Genomic DNA, 24,524 nt, shown 5'->3' with positions numbered 1-24,524 from the left:
GGGAAGTACTGGATTCTGCACCTGGAATGGGGCAACCCTGGACATACACACAGACTGGGGAATGAGAAGGTGGAAAGCAGTAGTGTGGAAAGGGACCTGGGGGTCCTGGTCGATGACAAGTGGAATATGAGCCAGTAGTGCCCTGGCAGGCTGGAGGGCCAACTGTGTCTTGGGAGGCATCGGGCAAAGCATCACCAGCCCATCAAGGAATGGGATTGTCCTGCTCTGCTCTGCACTGCGGCAGCCTCACCTTGGATATTGTGGCAGGTTTGGGCACCACAATGTAAGAAAGATTTTAAGCTATTGGACAGTGTCCAAAGGAGGACAATGAAGATGGTGCAGGGCCTTGAGGGGAAGCTGGGTGAGGAGTGGCTGAGGTCACTTGTTCTGTTCATTCTGGACAAGAGAAGACTGAGGGCAGACCACATCGCAGTTACAACTTCCTCATGAGGGGAAGAGGAGGGGCAGGCACTGATCTCTTCTCTGTGGTGACCAGTGACAGGACCCAAGGGAATGGTCTAAATTTGTGTCAGGGGAGTTTTAGGTTGGATAGAAAAAGGTTCTTGCCTCAGAGGGTGGTTGAGCACTGGAACAGGCTCCCCAGGGAAGTGGTCACATCACCAAACCTGGCAGAGTTCCAGAAGTGTTTGGATGATACTCTCAGGCACATGGTGTGACTCTTGGGGCTGGTCCTTTGCAGGGCTAAGGGTTGGACTCAATGATCCTTTTGGGTTCCTTCCAACTCAGCATGTTCTGTGATTCTGTGATTTATCTTGATGATTATAGTTCATTCTGAAAAATACAAGACAAGGAAAATCTATGTGGAAAATTAAGAGTTCTGCTAAGCAGCTTTTTTAGAGCACTACACTTTTCAATCACATCAGCCTAAACTGTGTTTGATTTTATATGAAGCAAAGCTTCCAAATATATAATTTACCTCACTTTTCTCCCAAAGCTTTCAAAAATATTTTGCTTCTACCCAAGCCAAATTTATTTTCTCAGTAATCACAGAAAAAGTCCTGCAATAATTAGGATTATTTTCTCTCTTGGAAAGCTGTTATAGTTTCAGAAACATCCTTAAAATCCTTAAAATTATGCAAATTTTCTTGAACCATAACTGGTTTTGAGCACACATGAACATACTCATTCACTAATTTTTATGCACCTCCTGCAGAACTGTGATAGTAACTGAATTGATATTTTTTTTCTCTCTGAAGTGGTACTGCATAATTTCCATTTCTCAGATCTTTAAAATCCTTTTGTGCATTAGAAGAAAAAAAAAGTTTTGCTTGTTGCTGGCACCAACAAGAAATACTGGAGTTACTTACTAAGAAGTAACTCGACCCTGGGATATCAGCTAAAGAGAGAGAAATGGGCAATCATTTGCACTGCTGAGGAATCCACTGCACAGGAGCTGGAAACCACCAACAGAAAAGGAATATTGTTCTCCAATATGCTCCTGGTGAAGTAATTAAATGCAGAAATCTGTTATGCTGTGTTATTACAATGCAACACCTGAGACACTTCAAAGAATCTGATATGGCATCAATTACCTTAACTAGTTCAGTGAAGCTGTAAGGTGAATGGTGGTTTCCATCATTCACAAGCTGGTGAAATTACTTGGTTGATGAGGTCAGAAAAGGATTTGCAAACATGCTCAGCTGTAGAGAACAACTCCTGCTGCAGAGGGGTCTGTTGGGCTGAAAAGCAGAACAGATTTTAAGTCTTTCTAAGGTTTTGAATGCTGCCAGAGCCCTGGGAAACTCTTTATAAAAATTTAATTTAAGAAAAATCTGTAGAAATGGCAGCTTTTTCTGTCATATTCCTGATTACATCCTCATTATCAAAAGTAAGGCATCCTGAGTGTTGAACAAAGCCCTGCTGCGTAAGACCATTGATTCCATAGGGATTTTGTACTGCTTGAAGTCTGCCTCTGACTGAAGTCATAGTTACAGTGTCACAGAAGTGGCAACAGGAAAGACCTCCAGTGCCCTCAACAGTTTAACTTCCCTCCTTAATTGACTGCTGACACTGACTTTCTCTTATGAGATCTAACTCATCCAGTTTCAAATTAGTCCAACATTAGGGGTTATATTCAGAATATGCTCTACCTTACAGTACAGAGCTTGAATACTCCTACAATGGCTAAGGCAAGATTCTGAGTGTCCTTGGAGGATTAAACAATTATGAACAATATTATAGAGTAAGACACTGTCAAGACTACTGGGAGAGCTTATACCTGTTTGGGTTTGGAGAGCCAATCCATCCTTCAGTTTCATCACTAGCTGCTGCAGTTCCGCTTCCTCTCTGACTTCCTTCACATCAGGTGGTAGTTGCACTGCAGGGGGAGTAAGAACTGTGTTCCTCCTTATGCCACTGAGAGAATTTTCTGTCGATTTAGGCAGATATGTTTGATTCTCATTTGCTTTTTTATACTGTCCCATAAAGGGTCTATCACTCTGCAGGGACATTGACTCCAGTGGGTCGTCTGAAAATATGAAGTCCACTGGAGTGGACTCAGGTGTCTGTAAAAGCTGCATTCTATTTGCAGGGTTGGGGGGATTCAAAGATTTCCATTCTGCACATGTTCTGGAAGTAGGCCTTATTTGGGCAGGATTTAATTCACCCTGCATTTTCCTTTCCAGCAGAACATGTGGGTTTCTTGGCATTGTATTCTGATACTGTGCAAAAGGACGTTCTGATGACTGTAACATTGTCTACAATAGATAAAACACACAAAATACATTGTAAAAATAATTGATATTTTGGTCTGCCAGTAGTACTAGAGCAGCATTGCAGAAAATGCTACAAAAATGCTGTAGCTGGCAAATATGTATACATTCTCTGTGAAATAAGGGCCTTTTTAGAATCTCATAAATAATTTTAATGACCAAGAATCAATACAATTGAAAAGAAAGAAAATATTTTCTGTAAGATACCTGTATTACTTACCAGTAAAAGATGGTCATTAGGAATGACAAAAGAGTATTTTATTTATTCAGTGCCAACACAGGCCTCTTCTCTGAAGAAAAGATTGCAGTGGAGTATCTAACACTTCTGTTGGATACCATTTTCTCACTCTTATTGGAATATTCATTATTTTCATTGCAGTAGTACCTAAACATCCTAGCATGGGTATCTGTGCTAGATCCTAAATATACACAGAATGACAAGAAAATCCGTGCTGTTTTCTATCTGCTTTCTCTGAAGAAAAGAATCTAAGATAACCAAAAATACTAGTGGAAGGTGCATGAAATAGTATCAAGAGTGCTGGTCTGCAGAAAGCAGTAGTTAGTGTTCAATAATTACCCATAGCTCTAATTCTTGGTATATTTGTCACTGTACCTTTATTTCTCGCTTCATTTGCTGCAGTGTCATTTGCAGGTTTTCATGGTTTACCCTCAGTCTTTGGAGTTTCGCCTCTATTTTGCAGCTTTTTTCTTCCTGGCAGTTGAGAAGAAATTGCATTTTGTCCTTCCATTCGATGAACTGTTTCTTCATGTACCTGCCAAAGACACAGGAGGGTGGGATTTTTGATAGATCACACATACACAAATACATGCAGTCATGGAAAAGAGCTAGCACTTTAGCACAAACTTTATCCCCTTCATCAGTTTAGAAAATTTTTGTCAGCTTTGGGATTAGAGACCACTGTTTCGGGAGCTGGGCTGTATTCATGGAATTAGCAAGAACAGGAGTATTCTAGATGAGGAAAAATGTGAGCTGAATGGAGCTGTGGCCAGGACTGAACCTTGCATTTTGGGGTTTTACCTTTCCCACAAATGTGGCTTCAATGGGGAAGACATTACAGCAGTCCCTGTGTCTAGAAGTAAACTATTTATGGCAACTCCCTGAACTGCAAAAAATTCCCATTATGTGTCACAGGCAACAACGAAGTAAAAGCAGCCTCTACCCCTTTGACAGAGTTTCTTTCTTGCTCATGGTATTCTATGCAGTTTCTTTGATTATACCCATAGTTTCTGCACAGACCACTTGTCCTTGAAAAGACACTGATTTTTCCAATAAGGAGTGCCACCCTCCCACACATACCAGAGATTTAGAAACTACCTACTCAGAGCACAGTGCGACAGAAATACCACCCATAATTCTATTCTAGTTGGGATTTCTCTAAGAAGTCAGGGTAGAAATAGTTTTGCCTTCCTCATGGCTGAGGTGGAGACAGTAAAGTTTGTTAACACTACCGTAATAAACCAACTGCTTCATATCACAGAGCTGAAATAGTTAGTTATCTGTCCTGCTTAGTTACATCCAGAAGTTCATCTGATTCACTTTCTTTTGGTTATACTTTGGCTTAGCGACAAGAGCCCTATCAGATTTCTCTAGAATTCAGATTTGTCTGAATAGGACAAGTCATATAATTTAAAATTAAGATTAATATTACAGCAGTCCCTCATAACAGCATTTAAGGGGTTTTTACTGTAAAATGCTGCCTACCTTCAACTAACTCAGAGCCAGTTCTGTGAACAGGCACATGCTGGAAGTTGGTCCACAAATAAGAATAAAGAGCTTCCCATGAGTAAAGTAATTCATTCACCCCATTACATGATAAGCTCTGGGTCAGAGGGTGATGCAGCATTTCAGGAGCAAGCTTCCCAGATATCCTCTCAACTACTGCTAATCTAAACGAAAGCTGAAGATCTTTGCCATAGCTCTTTATTTGCTTGGGTGAGAACAGAAAATGAGGTAAGGACACAGGCTTACAATGGAACTGCAATTGTTTAGCTCTGATCTTGGAGTGCCCTTGTGTGAATTTGGAGCAGCAATTGTACTTAGAATGAAATAGAACAAGAACAGAGGGAACTGAACATACTGAAGGAAATAAAGAGTAGATTCAGGATAAAATACTACATTTCATTGTAATTCCATTGGTTTCAGGGGTCACAGCCATGGTTATATCTAGAGCACATTCATATATAACTACTTAAATGAAGGAGGGGAAGAAAAAAATGCAAGAAAATGATTAGCATTGTTGCCCATACAGCAACTTCCTCTTCTGCCATGCAATCAAACAAACCTCTCAAGAAATTTGTAGTTTAGGAATTAATATTTTTTCCTGTCAAAGGTTTGAATATCAGAAGGAACGTCTGTGATAATCCATCATGGATTTTATACCAATAGTTATTGTATTAAGCCTATTAATCTCTATTTGATGTACAGCACATTTTTTAGAAAGACAACATACTTTGATTTAAAAACTTCATGCAAATTATGAAATTTGTTTTGGTTAAACTTAATTCAGAGAAAAACTTGAAAAAGTATGCTATTCTGGTATTTTTATGTGAATGAACATCTTTTCTCCTAAAAATTACCTTTAGAAATATAAACTAGCAATTGCAGAAATGCTGATGAAACCAAACTAAAATGTTTTGCTTTTCCAGACATTGCTTTTCCATTGATCTCCATTTACAATTTTTGTTGCTGAGTTTTTATCATTCATCCTCATTTGATAGGATCTTTATTTAATCTCAAAATCTGCAAGGTATGGAAAAATAATCTGTCTTCTAGCCCTTCACTGAGCCCTGCCCACTAGTTTTCTGTCAGTGTACTACTGAATTTACATACCTGCTGTCACTGTGAATGCTTTTGAGAGATTCGTGCATTTTTAACACATCTGCTTCAAAAGAGGCTATTGCCTAGAACACAAAGAAGTATCTGGTCATAACCTTATCACCAATAACATTTCATTTTTATATGCAAATTTTACTATATGAAGGCATAACAAATTTTAGATTTGATTTTTTTTTATAGATTTACTAGTTAGCTTTTTAAATTTAACTTATTCAACCAACTGATGCATTAAAGTATTGCTGATGGCTGTTAGAGGAGACTGGAAAATTCATTCTATAGAACAAGTTCTTCGTTCTATGTCAAATTCCAAGTGTTTGTCAATTTGTTTTAAATAAGAACAAAACACATATTCCCTTGAATTTCTGCAAAATGGAATATTCTGATTTGAGAACAGCCTCTCCCAAGTCCCATAGCTGCTTTGGGACAAGGAGATAAAGGGAGAGACTGGATGTAGAAGAGAGAAGAAAAACTCCTGGTCTTTGCATGGAAGTAGCAGTCTCTGGGCCATGAAGGGAACAGTAGCTCAGATGACAAGGAGACAGATGCTTTCCAGCTTCTTTTGGGGCATGATATAAGTTGGACTGGAATCAGGGCTGCCAGGAAATTATGAGACTAAGAGCTGGGTCCCCAGGACCTCCATACTTATGAATTCTGTTAAAAGCAATAATTGGACTTACTGTTCACATCTTTTGAAGCAAAGTGGAAGTAAGCACTACAAGATCTTGGAAATCAGTAAAAAACTGCTCAAAAAGAATTCTCAGCCCAGACTGAAAATGAACAAATGAGCAATGCACAACAGAATTCCAGTACAGGGATGCAAGTCCTATCCTGCTGTCTCCTAAAATGACAAATGCCAGCCATCAAAATTATATGTTTAAGCACTTTAAGTCTGCCCACAACTTCTCCTGCAGGTATGTGCTGGCTGGCACTGTACCTTGAGTTGGGCATCAGAGTCCTAAAACACATCTCTTCCAAAGGGCAGCACAGGAGTAGCAGCCAAAGGAGTGACCTGACACACAGAGGCTAGTTGTCTGTTACTGCACCCCTTGGCTCTTGGGAAGAACAAGATGAGCGGATGACACAAACTGGTTTGAACACAACCCAGTGTTCCCTGTATTCTGAGTATGTGCAGAGCTGCCAATCTTTCAAATAAACATAGAAACAAAAAACTGCTATGTACTTATTTTTAGCTACACTGTCCTACCCATCCCTCTAGTATTGTTTCTATGCAGGGAAGCAGGAAATAGTTAGTGGAGACCTTTTGTGCATTAGCTATTTTAGTTGGAGTGGACACCACTCTGGGTTTATCTTTAAGAGGGGCCCACTCTGTCCTCTTGCTATTGCCATGGTAACAAAAATGGCCTGAACTTAATAAGAATTAAGGCAGCCCTCTTTGACATTTGCTTGCAGCAGGAGGACATGATGTCATTTTTTACCTGTCAGAACAGAGAGAGGACTCCAGTCTTAGCTAGTCTTTGGCGTGCTAATCTAAGACAACTCAGCAAAACCCAAAGCAAATATTCTTACAGGTGCTTCTGAAGGTCATGGAAGTCAAGGAGATTAGTCACTAATCTTGGGAAGACATCAAATTCAAGCTTCACTAAGTTTTCAGATTCCGTATTTTTTTCCGTAAGAGAGGAATTAACAGAAAGGTGAAGGTAATTAGATAGTTAACTTGGTAGGTCTTCTTCACAACTTTAGCACTATTACTGCTTCATGTTTTGCTCACCTGAGCTATTGTCTTGCCTTGCTCTGGTGTCCTTTTGTTATTCTCCCTCTTCTGCATTACAGTCCTGTTTTCAGTCATGAACTTGGGTGACTCGGGGACAAAACTATCCCCTGGGAAAGACAGGTTTTCAGGGCCAGGTAGTGGTGAAGCACTGAGTTCTGCAGGAGGACTGTGTGCCAAGACAGAAATAATGAGTAGAGAAGGGATCAAGACTCATATGGTTTTGGTATCGAGAAAGAATGAAATAAAATGAATGCACTGTGAGTAGACAGACAGCTGTGCTATTGACTAAGCAAGAAGTATGGTTTAGCTATGCCTGCTGGCACATTTTGGCCACTCCCAACAAAATCTCAACAACAGTTTCTTCTTTCCACCCATTTAGTCACAGTGCAATTTGCTGCTAAATATATTAGGAAATTCAGCTACAAAAATATAGCAAAGTATCCTGCTGTTCAGTCCATTCTATGCCTGGAAAAGGCCAGATATTTATCAGTCCCACAGTGACACCTGTAACAGCAACCCTAAATTGTTCTTTGTCTCATTGCTACCCAAGGAGTATATAAGCAAAATCCCACAGAATTACAAATAAATTTTGATTGCTGACAGAAAAATTAAATGACATTCAAAATGATGACGTATTTTTTTCTTTTGAATTTAAATATTAACCAAAGCACACCAAACAAGTGTTTGAAGAACTAGAATGGTGAGATCAGCTCACTACTGTGAGTAATCCCACAGGCCTGAAATTCAGTGGGACTTGAGTAGAATGACTGTCACTGCACTGTGGGTCACATGTGGAAAGTATTACAGTTCATTTCCAATGAATTTTTCACAGAAGAGTTGCTTAAAAACCCATGCAGTTGTGACAAGTACTAAATATTTGCAATTCTTGACCCTAGACTGAGCATAAGAAATGGCACAGAACAAGAGAGACAACATAAGGAAGGAGGGAAGGAAGACACAAGCATGCTATATTTTATAAGACAGCTGGTCATTATGTCATCAGCATGGCAATTATGGTTAAGCTACAGAATAATGGGCAGCAACTTCCCAGTTATTTTTCCCCTTTTTAATAGAAAAATCATGACGTGGTATCTGCCATAACAAAATCACTTACTCAAAGGGCATATAATCAAGCAATATCCCACATCCTGACATTCAGAGATTATAAACTCATCTGAAACTGAAACTCACAAAGTATTTTTGTGAATAGGGAAGTGCCTCTCCTCCACTGTCTCCAGAGTCCTTCTTCTCTGAGCCTCCTTTCTTCTGCAGCGCTCTTGAAACAGGTTGTTCCTGATGGTGCGGAGAAAGTGCTTTGCACTTGCCTTTGCTGACATCTGTTGGAATGGGCAATAACAAAGATGGGAGTGAATTTTCAAACAAGTGTTGCCCAGGAGACACAGTTCAAGGCAAAGGCAAGACATAAGAAAAAAAAAAGGTCATTCTCCTCAACAATTGAAGAGGCTCGTGGCTGCTATCTGAGCTCTAGAAGAGGAGCTGAGGTGGATGATGATGCAGGACCACAGGCAAGAGCAGTTCCAATTCTTTAAGTAAGCAAATCACTTTGCCTGGGCCAAATTCAGGCAGCCTGGAAATCAATAATGCAGGATTTTGGCAGTTACAGTGACTAAGCTCACAGCCAAAACAATAATGCTGCCCAACTTGTATCTAAGTTCTCTCTTGATCAATGGGAAGAAGTACTTTTATATCTGCATGAAGCATTCATAGATGTAGTCTTCCACAGTTCATGTCCTCCTCTTGTAAGCATACAGTAAAATACACATCCACTTGTCACAACAGTGCCAAGGCTCAGTCAGGTACAGCAATTAAGCTCAGTAGCTGTATTGTAGGAGGACACAAACCAATTCTGCCCAGGCAGTGACTGCTGCAGTGAGCCCTGACAGACTGAACAGAAAAACACAGAGAAAGCACACCACATGCCTCCTAGTGTTTCTCAGCGTGGTAGTAACATCACCACAAGGTGTCAGCACAGAAAGGAAAAACTGCTGCTATTTCAAATGCCCACGCAGCAGCTCACTCATGATAAAGACAGAGTGAAAGCTTACCCAGACAAGGACAGCATCTGCTAAGAGTGGAAGGGATGGGGATAGCAGCTGACTATTAATGTTACAGTTTAATGTTTCCTAGGACAAAGGGTGACTACAAGAGCACTCTAACATTCTTTAGTTTTAGTGCAGACACTGGCTACCCAGGTATCTTTCACGTTAACTGCAGGGTGTTGAAAAGAAAACCATGAAGCAGAGCTTTCAAGGGAAACTTTCTTAAGTGCTTTTCAGCTCATTTACTGGAACAGAAGGATACCGTTATATAAATCCACAAAAAAACCCAAACAACCTGTCTGCTGCTGTGTGCGAGATCTGGAATCTCCTGCTCAAAGGAGAAGCTGGTCTTCCAAACACAAATTCCCAGTGTTGTACTTCACCACTAGTGTGATGAAAGCACAAGTTGCCCTGTAATAGAGTCCAAGTAGGTGAGCTTGGTTGGGCACGTGCTACCTCTTTGTGCCACACCCCTAACTGATAGAAACAAATGAATCAGAAGGGTTTACAATAAAGTGGAAAAACTCTGGAAGAAAAAACATTTCATGTAAGAGTTTGTACAACTTTAGGATGAATTAATTTTTGCATGAATCTGCATTGAGATTGGGATGAAGGAGCACTGGATTACACTGATGGGACTTTACACAGGTTTAAGGACTATCTGTAATCAGCAAATTTGCCATAAAATTCCTTAAGAAGAGGACTTGCCCTAGGATATTTCATTTCTTTATTCAGTTATTTCAGAATGAAACACTCATTCTAAAGTTAGAAGCCACCTTTTTTCCTTTTCCTGTCACAATGTTCGCAGATTAATAATGCTAATATGTCATGGCCATTATGGCTAATCCACATATAATTTTATAATGAATACAGTTCAAGAATCTACTGCCTACTTGCCTACAGGAAGAATCTGAACAGGGAAATGAATCAGTACAATGGGACTCAACCTGCACACAGTGTTCCACAACAGGATGTGACCTCTTATGTGGTTTGCAGAGACGGCCAGTGAAAAAGCAGGCTTGGCAAAGGTCAAAATTGAGGCACTTCAAACAGCGATACCTGTGAGGGAAAACAAAAGAATTCAACAACTTCCCCACTAGTAAGGAATTGGTGTGAGTTTGGCTACTGAAAATACAGATCCCTGGGCTCTGAAGTGCAGAGAAACAGCTTTGTTAGAATTATGACTTTCCTCAACATTCTCTGAATGCAAGTTATTTTGTCCAGATGATAATGGACTATTCTCTAAACCCACTAGTGATTTTGGTATTACTTATTCACTGCACTGAAATGTAGTTCATGAAGAAAGAGCTGTTCAGCTTCATTTTTGAGAATGCAGCTTCAACTTCATATGCTTCTTATGCACCAGCTTACCTCTATTTGCTGCTCTCATGGAACTGTAATATTGACTGACATGTAATACATGATTGACGTAGGATTTACAAGCAAAAAACTAAAAATGCAAGAAGCTAAACTTGCAAGCTTACTGTTAGTGAGAAAAGAGTAACAGTAAATTGATTTTCTGAGCATTCCGGTCAGAGGTAATGGACAGTGTTCTTTTTATACCACTGTACCATTTTATACCATTACTTAGATGAACAAGATGTTAAGATGGATAACCTAACTAGCCAGTTAATACAACTGGCTATGGGACAAAGAACTAAGAAATTAGATACTCAGGTTTAATCGGCTTTATTTCTGAATTGCCAGTTTACCTTCAGCAAGTCTTCATAATCATATCTGCTCTAGTGAGCTAAAGAGAAGCAGGATGCAGGCTTGAGCACTAGCCTGTGATGGTTCTCTCCCTCTTTTATTGAATAAATTAGATTACATCCAAAGTTTGTTGCTTAATACATCAGTTATAGCCTGGAAGGTATGCAAACAATAGTAAGAACTGACTCACCTGAGGCCAGTAATGGGGAAAACTTTGCAGACTCTGCATCTAGCTTGGTGAGAAACCATTTCTGTGGCTGATAATCTGTAACATGTAGGGAGCCACAGGAGAACAGCAGGCTCTGATCTCAGCCAAGAAAGGAATTTTTCTTCAACAATAGCTGAACTCAGAACCTAGAAAAAATACATGTCTCAAGTTCATACATTCATTTGAAAAGAATGGGTGTCTCATCTACAATTCCTAATAAAAGCTTTGACATTGGACCTTGCTAGCACGGATCTTCCATTCATATAAAATGGGTTCTAAATGCAAAACTTATTTCAAATGGGTTACTGGGTTCTAAAGGTTTTGGAATAAATGCAAAAGTCTTCAGCAGTATCTTGCTGAACATCTTTTCTATAGATGCAAATCCTCCTTTACTGTGAGACTGTTGGTCAGCCCTGCCCTTTAACAGCAGGTACTTAGGGATGGTGATACACTTTTAGTTTTAATTAATCAGCAACATTCAAAATAATTTCCCAGGACATCAGAATTTCACTCACCCCATGGAAACAGTCATGAGTCGCAATTTCCACACAAGACAGAGTGCAGCTTTCTCCCACAATGGCTGGGATCTGCATTAAGAAGAAAGGCTCAGAAACACCTCAATAAAAAACAGATGTTCCCATCATGCTCTGCTGTGATAGTGACAGCACACAGATGGTGAAGAATCTATAGAACTGCCATTTTACATACTGATCTGAAGAAAACCTGTTCATATTTATGCCATCAGTATGCAGTTCCATAGCTCAGCATGCCTCAGAATGATTTGCTTCCAACTCACTTACTGATATGGATCAACATACTATGTTGCCACACTATAATACTGAAGGACACTGGGTTTGAATCTCAGGGGTCATTTTCACATCCTGTTTTCCGCACCAATTCAGCTGGAAATATCTGTATGCTAAGGTATCTTCCTGCAACTGCAAGCTATTCTAGTGAGCACAGATATCTGAAGTTTGGAGTTGCCTTAGGAACAGTTGTATGCAGCTGTTCCTAGGATGTATAAGCTCAGGCAACATGACTGCAGAGGCGTTCACCGATCCAAGCAGTTACTCTGATGGAGAAAAGGGACAGAATTTGATTCTTTCACCTATTTTGCATGGTAGTTCCCTATAACCACAGAGTATCCTATTGACTTCAGTCCCATAGGTAATCAAACATAAAATGTATTAATCATGTATTTTTTCCTCTTACAAAATCCGTTGTGCAGCAGCATTGCAGTGGTATTACCTGATTTAAGTCTGTTAGTAAGCTTCTCAGGGCACTACAGGTAATCAAGGCCACCTTCCCATCAGGAACAGCATAAAACTGGAAGAAAGCTGAAAACAAGAGGAAAGAAACTGGAATCCTGGAAGAGCTTGAAGTGTCTTCAAGCTATCTTCAAACTGCTATGGCAATTGCAGCCTACTAAATAAACCCCATAATAAAGTTCCACTTTATTATCCACCTAACAGGCTCACAGCGACTGCTGTGGCAATGCTTTCTTCCTATGACAAGGGAAAGAGGAGGAAAGTAAGGAATTTATGGCAATTCCTTATTGCTGGCATTTAAGACAGGTAAGGAGAAAGTAAGCAATGAGCTCATTCTCACGGTATTAAGAAAAATATTTAAATATGTTTATACAAGAAGTGCCCTATTTAAATTGTGAACTGTTAATTGCAAATTATAATTTGGAAGAAACACGCAGTATGCAGTGGGAGAGTATGAGATGAATATTTCACTTGTGCTCTATTTGTTCTTCATTTTGACATTTAATTCAGGCAGAAATCTTTGTGCTGCACATTACACTGGGCCACCTTTATCTGTTATACTTCTTTAGGCATTTTTGTCTAATGTCTAAAAGCTTGCTGCCTTAAGTATAAAAACTGGCTTCTAAAGCAGAAAAATTACAATGGAGATTAATCTTGATGTTTAGTATTTCAGGCAGTGTATAAAAATCATTTATTTCCCACCTCTGTATTTAGCCAGTAGTGTGTCTCCTGAAAGGGCAATTAGGGCAGCTGCAGCAGATCTAATTTTGACATACCCTGTTCCAGATCTAAGAAAATAAAATAAGTCACAATACATTCACCTAGAATGTAAAAACTGAAACTTCTAAAGAATAAAATATTGCTATGTTGGGAGACAACTTTAAAACTCATACCCTTTTATATGTATAAATATAACTGATGTAACAGTTCAGTGATAATTTATGTCTAGAAGCCTTTGCCACTGAACATAACTTCGGAGTTAACTGTTCCAAGATACCACGCAATCATAAAACAACACCACAACATCTCATTCAAAGACGTCACATTCCAAGTAAAATACAAATTTACTTTTACAATACATGTCCTAAAAAAAAAGTCTGCTCTTCATTTGTGGAAAGCATTCCCAAATATGGAAGAGAATACAGGATACAACCTGCTTTTTGCCTTATAACATCAGGCAGCTTCACTATGGCCTCAGATCTGCACTGAGATTTCCTTGGGCTAATTCCATTTAATTTCACTGCAACTCAATTTCAAGAAAAGGATATAGGAGGACCAAGACTTCAGTTTTGACTGTTAGATAATAAATAACCTAAATTAATTTAGAACTAAAGTTCGTGACAAAGGCACCTAATGAACAAAACCATTAATTTTTTGAAGACGATGCAAACATGAATTGGAAAGCACAAATCAGGAAATCCTGGAATTCTATATTTAAGATACCACTTTTGTAAAGCTGTATTGCACTTCAGAATATCATTACAGAACATTTTTTCCAAGAGTCTTTAGATAAATCCACACTGCATAAAGCTGCAACATACTCATCAAAGTATGTGCTCCTCCTATGAAATACTTTCCAGTTTTATGGAGAATAGCACTGAGAGAAAACTTGATTAGAAGAAAATTATAAGAAGCTTTTTCTATCCTATATACATGTCAAGAAACTTGTGAAAAATTTTTTTTAAAGCAGCAAAAATAAAAGTACACAGTCTTAAAAAACAGAATAAAAGACCAAGATAGTCCTGTTAAGAAGATTCTTCTAAATTATTTCCCTACAGTGCACACAAATTACAAAATACTCTTGATGTTTCTAACTTTGTTTCTTAATACACGAGTTTATTCTTAGCCTTAATTGATTTTTCTAAGTAAATAAACATTGACAATATGGGACCTTAAGCAGTAGGCATCATATTATTAATGAATATACTGATTCAAGAAAAAATCCTGAGACCTCTTACATCTCACTCACTTTCAGTAAAAAACTTTGCTCTGATGTATAAGGGAATAAATTTCACTCATGGTTAATAAATTATGCAATGAACTTAGCCTTTTTTCTTTTAAATCTGATACAATCACAAACCAATCCTGCCTTTAGTTAATTAATTCATTATTAATAAACAGTACATGAGAAAAATACACTGTTGTGAGCTGCCTCTTTATTACTCCCAGAAACTATTTGCTCTTCGCAGGAGCTGATCAGCTTGGTTATGAGACATCAATTTTGTTTCATAATTAGTTGATGAAGTTTTCAAGCTGGAGAAAAATGAATGAAGAAAAGTGACTGGAAAATTCTTGACCTGTGTGTGGGGGCTGTCTCTCAGAGGCAAATACGGATTCCTGTGTTGGAGTGTATCAAAATATCTTGGCAGTCAGAAGAAGAGCTACTCTGTAAAGCTGTTCAGAGAAAAAGTCAGCATGCACTGGCAGAAGACTGGACTTCCAGATAGTTTGGGAAACATTTGACCACCATTTCTCTCATACAACTTTTGCCTCATATTCTGACAGCTGAACTACTCCCAGTTTGTATACCAAGAAAAAAACCCAAAACATCAAATGTGAGAGTGCAAGAGCGGTAGAAACAATACTTGGGGTAGGAGCTAGATGATCTTCCAAAAAATTTCTATGATTCTATGATACTTCACGATGGATTTACATTTATTCTTCTTCTCACCTGTCATACATGGCAACGAGTAGACTCAATGTGAATTCAGCAGCTCTTGGATCTACCTGGCCTGGTTTTTCAAATCTTGCCCTTTGGAACAGTTTTGTCAACATTCTAGAGATTTGCTGCATGTTCAGAGAAATCTGTTTTCCCCTCTGGCTCTGTTCACTTAATAGGACATGTTGAATCAGAGAAACATCGATCAAATCCACTGTGGGAAAATTAAGGAAGAAAGGAATGAGAATCCCTGCCTCTTCATGAATGCAAGCACAACAATTTTGTATTAGAGAAGCCTAGCTAGGACAGGTTTGTAAAATGAAGTCTAAAACAGTGTGCAACATAAAAAGGAAATAATCTGGGAAAGGTCTTGCTGGGCTTATGGATCTAGCGAAACTTGTGAGGCTACAAAGACAGAATGGCTCAGTTAAAATTCCCTGAATGGGATTTTGGGATGCATAGGAAGGGGAGAAAATAGCATGACTAATTACATCTAAATTATAGAGGAAAATAGTATGCTCAACTGCATCCAAATTACAGATGCAAGTTTTTTTCTATATATAGATAGTATAAAACTACACACCATTCAGTACTGCAGGAAAAAGCTCACCTGTGAAAACAATTTGTGCTTTGATGCAAGCTTTGTCCTCATGCAAAATACAAAGAGAAGAGGGGTCTATGGCCAAGAAAGAGTAAGAAGGCTGTATTATAAATGCCATATGGAATAACTAACAGCCTGTAGGAAGAGAGCTATGGCTTCTTATAGGCCCCATTCAATACCACAGAGGCATGATCAATCAGCATAAACTTCAGAAGAGAAAAATTATAGTAGACTGAAAGTCTGTAGGTTGCTGAAGCAGCAGAGAATCCAGAATATATCATCAGTGGTCTTTCCAGCACAGATGGGAAAATTACAGTGTGAGTGAATCTCAATCTGGAAACCCATGTGCACTTCAGTTCACCAGGGTTCAAGGAGGAGTAGAGCAACTGGGGTAGATTTTCTGACTGCCTAGAGGAGACACGAAGGACTAGGCAACAGAGGTAACGAAAACCAGTACCTGCGGTTGGGCCCAAATGAAGGAAACTATGGTCAAGGTCAACAAACTAGTCATCTTTCTGTGTTACCCTCAAGATCTCCCTTGCAATATTGTGCATTTTCAGCAACAGACTGTTTCAGATGAAGAATTCAAGATTTCCATAAAATTTAGCTCAGTATTGAATTTACATCCAGTAATTTCAAAGTGAGCTAGGTGAGCAGGACTTTGTTCCACAATTCTTTGCTGGCATAGAATTCTCTCCCACTTCAAAGACAGGGAGAATGAATTCTAGCCAGGGTTTTTCTGGTCTATTGTACTTTATTTTCCTCTCATTTATACTTATAGTATCAATAATAATGCCAGTCAATGCATTTTCAATGATCCATGATTATTTCCAACAAATCAGCTACTAAGAAACATGAGAATTTGACTTTTCACAAGCATAATAATGCACAGATAAAGATTAATAATTGCCAGTGATGTCTACATAGCAGTCTTGCAGATTGCAATAATTTGATTCTCCCATAAGTTTAGAGCTTTACTAAAGTATTTCCCCTGACATTCAAAAGAAAAAAAGAAATCAATTGTGTATGAAGCATTATCTAGATCTTAACTGTTCACAATGCATTCTGAGATTCCCAGGTGGAAAATGAGAGAGCAAAGTAGCATAATAACTCATGGTGACAGCAATACAAATTTTTTACAGATTCTTCTCCCTGTAAAAGCAGAGGATTCTCTTTGCCTACTAACACTGGCACAGGCTTTGTACTGAGCGCAGTTTTAGGGCTGTTCTGTAGACGGAGCTCTGAACATCATTGAAAGCCTCTGTGAAAGAAAACAAACACACATTACAACAGAGTGGTTCATTTAAAACTAACTAAAAATCAAAACAACAAAATTTGGAGTTTGGAGTTGGTTAAAACCTCTGAAGGAAAATTTTGGAAAAAAAAATTCTTTTTTCAAATAGCTTGGTGGGGAAAATGATCTTGTAATACGGTTGTAAAAATAGAATTTACCATAGAGAGCACACCTTTGCTTCTTTGGGCATAAAGTTTATTCATGGATCAGGAAAAGGGTTATGCACTGCCCATACTTTTAGCCAAGATCATAATTAGATAATATTTCTTCAGTCAAACAGGTTTCTTGATCAGAGGTGCTCTTTGACAAGGCACAGTTTGTCAGTCTGCACAGCAGTGTTATTGTTTTGGATGTATATTGTTTCAAGCATTAAACAAATCTTCTGTCAAGACCAGTATCTGTGACTCTTGCAGAAAAAGATAAGCAATTTACCAGAGCAACTGGCTTTTGACATATCTGCTCAGCAATTCCACTCAAGCTGCTTGACTAAATCCCATACCCCTACATGATTTCAGCTCATTTCTTTCATATCACTATAGGATGTTTTCCTGCGTGGAAAGTAAGGTCTGTTGAACATGACCTATACCTGACACTTCACATACATACCTAGAATTTCAAGACCAAACCAAAAGGCTCGTTCACTAAACTTTAGAAAGTAGAACGGGATTTATCAGTTATCCTCCTGTCCTCAGAGACTCTTTTTGCCTGTACTTCAGAGAGTTACACACAGTTTATTAAGGTTAAAATTAAGCAACAAATATGCATAACTGAGTAGAAATAACTCACAAAACACTTTACCTGTTCAGTCTGGAAACAAGCCAATCTGTGTGCAATGGTTTCCCACAAATACATCAGATTAATATTAATAGTCAGCAAATTATGGGCTCTGCTGGTTCCCAGATGCTGCCTAAGCTATAGAAAGAAGCCAATAACTGCTATACCATCTGTTTAGTCCTGCTCTTGTCATACTATGTTTTGTGATATTATTTGGAGATGTAGTGTAGCATGTCATACAATGTGAAAAATGAGTTTTGACTTCCATGCATCATCAGTTCTCTTTCTCCAGTAAACTGATCCAAAGCCCTTTTGAAAGCATCAGAAAGGCTCCCACAGTTCTCAGTAGGCTGTGGATTAAATTCCAAATGCTTATTTTCAAATACAAATGCTAGAAACATACACATGATCCAATTCAAACACCTTCCATGTGCAAGATGACTTTCTAAGTGAAGGGAATCTGTTTTAGTAGCCATCTGCTACTCAATTCAAGTCCATCCTTACAGGCAAAATGTGGCCTCAAAGTTGGGCATTCCGTGCCTGTCAAGCACAGCGCCAGAATTAACTTGTGAGAGCACACAAGTAAAATAGCAAAGAAAAAAAGCTCAAATAAAATACAAAGCATTTTAGGATTATTAATTTTGAGAGGTTATTCAGAAGCAATAAACTCTTTAATATCTCATAGGAATGGGGTTTCCCCTTTGGATAGAAAATCAGCATGTAATCATTCTGCAGTGGGTCAAATTTCACCTCAAGATGCATAAATGCCCTTAGTTGAGAAGCTGAGAAAGGAGCTCCTGCACATAAAGAAGAGCATGTTGTTCCCTGACATCTTCAGCTGGTTACCTGCTAGTTCTGCATTTTGTGCTACTTGCTCTGTAGCAGATGGACTATTTGCTGAGATTTTGCACTCAGAGAGGGAGTGTTTGGCCATCCTTCATGCCTATTGGAGAATATGGGAAAAAAACTTAGCATTTATGTTATAAATTAGGGAATATGACCCCTGTGTGGCATGACCCAATGGCAAGGAAGGTGCCAGGGCAGATCCAACAATAAAGGTAGGACATAACAGCTGTGTAATTTGTCATTCATTGCTACAGGACAGAGATTCTGAAAGTGGCATGACTTCATTACAATTCAGTAGTTTCTGTTCAGAAAGACACAGAAATGCCTCTTGAGAAAAGTTGGGAAAAAATAAGAAAAATCCTTACCCTGCAAGTCTGGATCCATTTGAAATGAACAGATGGCATTAGGCATTCTATAACAAAACAAACCAAAGTGTAAAAGCACATATTCCAGACAGAGACATATCGAACCATTCAAATAAAAGCTTTTAATCTGAACAATTTACTAGTTGCATTTCAGAAACTGAATTAAACAGAATTACATAAGACAACATAGTAGTTCTGGTGCCACATGCAGAGAAACACCAGGAAATTGCAAACTCTCTGCTCAGCACAAAGTAGGAATGTCTCAAGTAACTACAAAACTCTAGCAGGGCAAAATTGATCCTCAAGACAGTTTCTAGTACAGGAAATGGGATCTTTCACTGTAAGAGTCCAGTGTTTACATGCAGGATTACCACACAGTCCATAGTGTACAATTTCAAGTCACAGAGGGCATAACTGTAAACCAGCCTCTTCCCAAGATTCATTGATTGCAATTGCTCACAAGTATTTCTAAAAATTTTTAAACAGAACTTACGTTTTTGTCTGAGGTGACATTATTTCCTATTGAGCTGACTTGGAAGGGAAAAAGAAGGATAACCATGAATCACCTTCTTTAAGCAACTCTGAAAGCAAAAGTAATTATGTCCCTGATAATAATGGAAACTGAATGTCTCCCCTCAGGATTTATTTCATTAATGCTCTAAACTACATTATATTTTCAAACACAAAAATATGAATTAATTGTAGTAACTATCAGTTAACATTACAGTTGCAAAACACTAGCTATAATGGATCTAAGTTTTACAAGATTCCAAGGGCCACATATACAGCTTATTGTGGAGAAAAAAAAGGGAAATTTTGCTAGATTAAATGAAAATTAAATACTTGGAAAGGATTTAAAACTTAAAAAATACCTTTGGTGTTAAACCCAAACTTAAACAACTGTTTACTTACTACATTTTTCCAGTGAGAATCATTGATCATTTGTCATAAACATGACAGAACACTGGCCAATTATGAAGCATAAATATTCAGTGATCTATAATTGTTGAGTCTACCATAAATATGCTTCTTACCATTTTAGTTGGTCTAAGCTGCTACTTTGTGTTTCAGTCTCTAAGTAACCTATAAATATTTACAATAATGGGATACAGATTTTCTTTCATAACTTTTCATTAAAGAATACAATGCCAAAGTTTTTATTTAAGTCCTTTTTTTGAAAGAAATACCATGATTTTTTTTCCCACTGTTCTTCTATTTTCTTCCCACTGTTCTTCTATTTTCTTCCTTACTAAGATTTACAGCTTGGACTCAACACTGGGTTCTGCAAGACTACACCTCTGCCCAACACTTACACAGGCATGTAACTTTGTGCATATACATCTGCATATGCAAATATATATGCAATATATATGCAAATATGATACAATTACTCCTAAAATATATGCAGTAGTAGGTGCCTCTGCATAGCCTGACAGAAAATTCAATGTAGGTAAACTAATGAAATCAGAAGATTCTAAACAATGAATTAAACATAAGCATTTATTGAAAACTACATGTTTTGTAAGAAACCTAGAAGGTAAACTTACAAACACACAGCTTGCCTCATGTTTTCCTCCTGCTTTTCTCTGCACCAAGGATACATAAAATAAAGACAGAGGACGGAATGAATGTAAAGATATACAGGATAAACTCACTTTAATTAGAACTCATTAGAATTTGCCTACTCAAATAAGCACAGATCCTTACTGAATTATGCAGCATGCATAATCTATGAGCACTTGATACCGTAAGGTGACAAGATCTCTATCCAGTACAGTGCAGTGTCCAATATTTAAATGACCTATATGGATAAAGACCCTATAGCCTTGTATTAGGGTATTTATGGTCTTGAAGTTAAGCTCAAATTGTTTATGTGTTTTACCAAACTGCCCACCATTATACGTCATACCCATGAATCCTCCCTCCAAAAAGTTACAAAAGACATTATTAATGGATGTACGGTCTACATTTTTACATAGAAAACTCTGTGGACAGTCCAGATCTTGACTGCAGTACAAATGCCTGGGTGAAATGAACAGAATCTACTTCAGTATTAGCACATCTACCTTATAATAAAGATAATATGAAAGTAGTAGCAGTATCTGCCAGCTATCAAATCTGAACTAACTTTGCTCATTCATACACCATTTCAGTCAGTGTGTTATATTTCAGCTACTTGTGCACTTTAATAATGAAAAACACTTACAGAAAATAAAGAAACAAGAAAATTAAAATTACATACAAATGTACAGGAAATAAATTTTTACAATTATATATCTTGGTCCCATTAACAAGAATACTCTTATGTGTAGAACAAGAACAGCTTTTTTCTTGAAACCTATTGGAATGTGGAAGAAAAGTAATGTTTGATTACTTACATGTACTTTATTTGCCTTACAGGTTCTCAGAATACGTACTTTAGCAAATAAAGTGCACTTTTAAACATGCTGCATGATTAAGTTACAGTACAGAGAAGGACAAGCCACATGAAGTAAGGCAGAAATCTCCCAACAGATCAATGACTTGATCACAGAAAATTTTTTTCTTTTGAAATTGGGCAACATATGATCAACATTTCAAATATGCATAAAATAACCTACAGTTACTTTTGTTTCCTGTGAAGGGTGAACACATTCTATGTTTTGTTCAAAGGCCAAAATTATTGTCTCCTCTTAAACACAGTAGCTGCTCTTACCTTTCTCTCGTTACTTACTAAAGGCCCAGAAGTCAGACGACACTGCCAGAGGAGTCCAGTAGTTTTATAGCACTTAAAAGTTGACTCCAGGACACAGTTCTAAAGGTTTTGCTTTTAAATTAATGCTGCTCACAACAAATGGCTGGCAAAGGCCCAGATCAAAGTATCAGGTAATTGTCTAAGCAGTCAAAACAGAGAACACTAATTAAATAGTAATAAATATCCTGAATTATTAAAGATAAAACTTCTTTGATCTGTTTCAAAGCATTTTCTTAAGGATGGAGTGCAGTATTACTAAATTGAGGGGCCTTTACTAAGCATCTCCCAGTTGCTGAGAAACATGTTGCTATAGAGACTGAAAATGAGGTGGAAGCTGGCACAGTAATGCAGAAAGTACAGTGTGCTGTAAGAAACGGTTGGTGCAGCTACACAAAGAAGTAAAATAGTAAGCCCTAGTGGTAATGTCCTAGAATAAGGTTTTTTCAGACCAACCAGAAAGCCAATACACTCTTCACAACACCCAAATGCAAGGGTTTATGCAGAATATATATAACATTTTTAAGAAACATACATTTAGCTCAAAGCCCTTTCTCATAAATATTTCAACAGCTACTCTAATACCCAGGTAGTAGGAGTCATCAGTGCTATGAATATCCTGCATATATAACATTACTTGGTAACTTGTGAGAAAATGTATACTGGAAATTGCTTATTACTTATAGAAAACCCAAACTTAGTGATGACTGAGTCAACTGCTGTGCTACAACTGTAATCAACTTTGATTACAATATTTTAGCTTTCCTACTATTTAAATTTTTGTCTTTCTCTCCCAAGCAAAGTTAGGAAAAGAAACTTTTCCATTCTATTATGCTTCCACAAGAGAAGACATGAATTTCCCTGCAGGCCACTAGGCAGATCCAGTTAGAGTAGCTTAGGATACAAGAGACATCCCAAACACTTTTTTCTTTCAACCCCAAGCCTCAGAGAAAAAAAGCTTTCTAGCTAGTGACTCAGAAGTCTGATAAGCCTGTTTATATATTGCAGAAACAGTTATATTCCTTCTCATTAGCAGCTGTGCAGTGTTGGTGCTTGAATTGCAGTTTGTTTGAACTACTGTCTCCACAGGCAGAATAAAAGAATTCAAAGAGTAAAAGATTGCCAAATCATATTCCATACAGAAAAAACCCTAAATGTAAATACACATTAGAGAAGATAACTTTTCCTCTCCTGTCTTGGAGAAGAAGGAACAAACCAGGTAGTTTGTAATGACTACTGGTAGCACCCCACTATGCTCTCCTGAGACTTCTACCTCCAGATGCTCTCGGAAACTCAGCCAATTTTCTGCGCATATACTAGAAACTAATTCTGTGGAGATCATTTTCTCACAAAATCAATGATTCCTAACCCCTTTCTTAAAGACTTTCTACTACACCTGCCACTAAAATTTCCATGTGAACTCCTCCTATATATAACATATACTCCTCTTGGTTTCCTCATATAAGAAGTCTAGTCCTGTTAAGAGCTTGAACCTCCACTTGACAGAAAAAATTAATTTATTCCAACTATATGTATCTGATTTAAAGAACAGGAAGCTTTTTATTTTTCTTTAAACATAACTGATAAAATCAGCAAGTACAGTAACAGATGCTCAATGTACCAAGAGTGAAAGTAAAAGCTCAGAAGTTTCAATCTGATGCTGTGCCACCAGCAGTGAATGAGAGGGTTCCACAGCTTTCAGCAAAGACTGGATGAAAAGGTGGAAGGAAAGGAAAAGGCACATAAAATACCAATTGATTTCCAAACATTTCATTAACACAGTCTGCATTTTTTAAGACCCCGAAGACATACAAGTGAAAGTGGTTCCTCAATAGTTCTGTTTAGACAAGGACTTAATTAATTGCATGTTTGACTTAAAAAATATAAGTATTCCCTTGAAACTCATGAGATAAATAAAAAAACCCTGAAGACAAAAATTATCTTGTCTCTAAGGAGATGGACTTATATTTTCATGTTAAAAATCAATTTTTCCTAAGAAAGTATATTATTACACAAGTTCTGTGTTTCAACACATTCAAAATAAGTATTTGCAGTTAGAAAACCACTTCTCTAGGTGTGACAGTCCTGCTCAATATTTTCATAATATGAACGTTTTGGACACTAAACTATGTTTTTGAAACAGTTTATTGGTCTGAAGAAATAAGTTGTTGGATGCAAATGAAATCCTAGACTCATTAGAATCAGTTGGAATTTTATTTTGGTCTTCAGATTAAGAATGTTTCATTCATTCTTGTTTGGAAATATTTTTCTGCCTAGAGATTTCCTGGTTTTTTATGAGGAAGATACAGCAAAAGCTATGACAATGTTTAAATGTTTTTTGTAGTTTGCTCTTTGGAGCAATGAAAGTCTTATTTTTGTATGGGAATTTCCAGCAATTTTCCTCCAAACAACTCTGACTCAAGTGACCCAGTTGTAAAGCGACCAGATTTGTCCTCCTGACAAATCTGGCTAAAGTGACCCAGTAGGCAAGGTTTCCATTTCTGTAAATAAAAGCAAAAACATTACATATTTTTTGCCAGCCTTCTAAAATGCCTACACATCCAAAGAGATCAGCAGGGCACTTTGGGAATATCTGAACACCTGATATTGATGTCACAAGAGAAGGCCACTCCCAAGCAGATAGCTGCTAGCAGTGGGAAGGCCTCTGCTTAGTGTTTAACACAGCC

The 24,524-nt window shown here is 37.9% G+C and overlaps 1 protein-coding gene across 1 annotated transcript; it reads right to left on the bottom strand.

The window, feature by feature from the left end:
* Positions 1-1,267: 1,267 nt before the first annotated feature.
* Positions 1,268-22,923, bottom strand: DYTN (dystrotelin). The gene is made up of 15 exons (XM_027880159.1): positions 20,654-22,923; positions 19,107-19,153; positions 17,014-17,088; positions 15,239-15,440; positions 13,270-13,355; positions 12,548-12,636; positions 11,815-11,886; positions 11,282-11,445; positions 10,329-10,440; positions 8,513-8,658; positions 7,319-7,487; positions 5,584-5,654; positions 3,346-3,505; positions 2,240-2,717; positions 1,268-1,700 (listed from the first exon to the last, which is right to left on the bottom strand). The coding sequence occupies exons 1-15, from the start codon at positions 20,707-20,709 to the stop codon at positions 1,597-1,599; spliced, it is 2,031 nt and encodes a 676-aa protein (XP_027735960.1). The 5' UTR covers positions 20,710-22,923; the 3' UTR covers positions 1,268-1,596.
* Positions 22,924-24,524: the final 1,601 nt, after the last annotated feature.

This window comes from Empidonax traillii, unplaced genomic scaffold (genome assembly GCF_003031625.1).
Source record: "Empidonax traillii isolate 1590-97213 ecotype Southwest subspecies unplaced genomic scaffold, ASM303162v1 scaffold65:size4453928, whole genome shotgun sequence".
NCBI lineage: Eukaryota > Metazoa > Chordata > Aves > Passeriformes > Tyrannidae > Empidonax > Empidonax traillii.
This window is presented reverse-complemented; position numbering and strand designations above follow the sequence as displayed.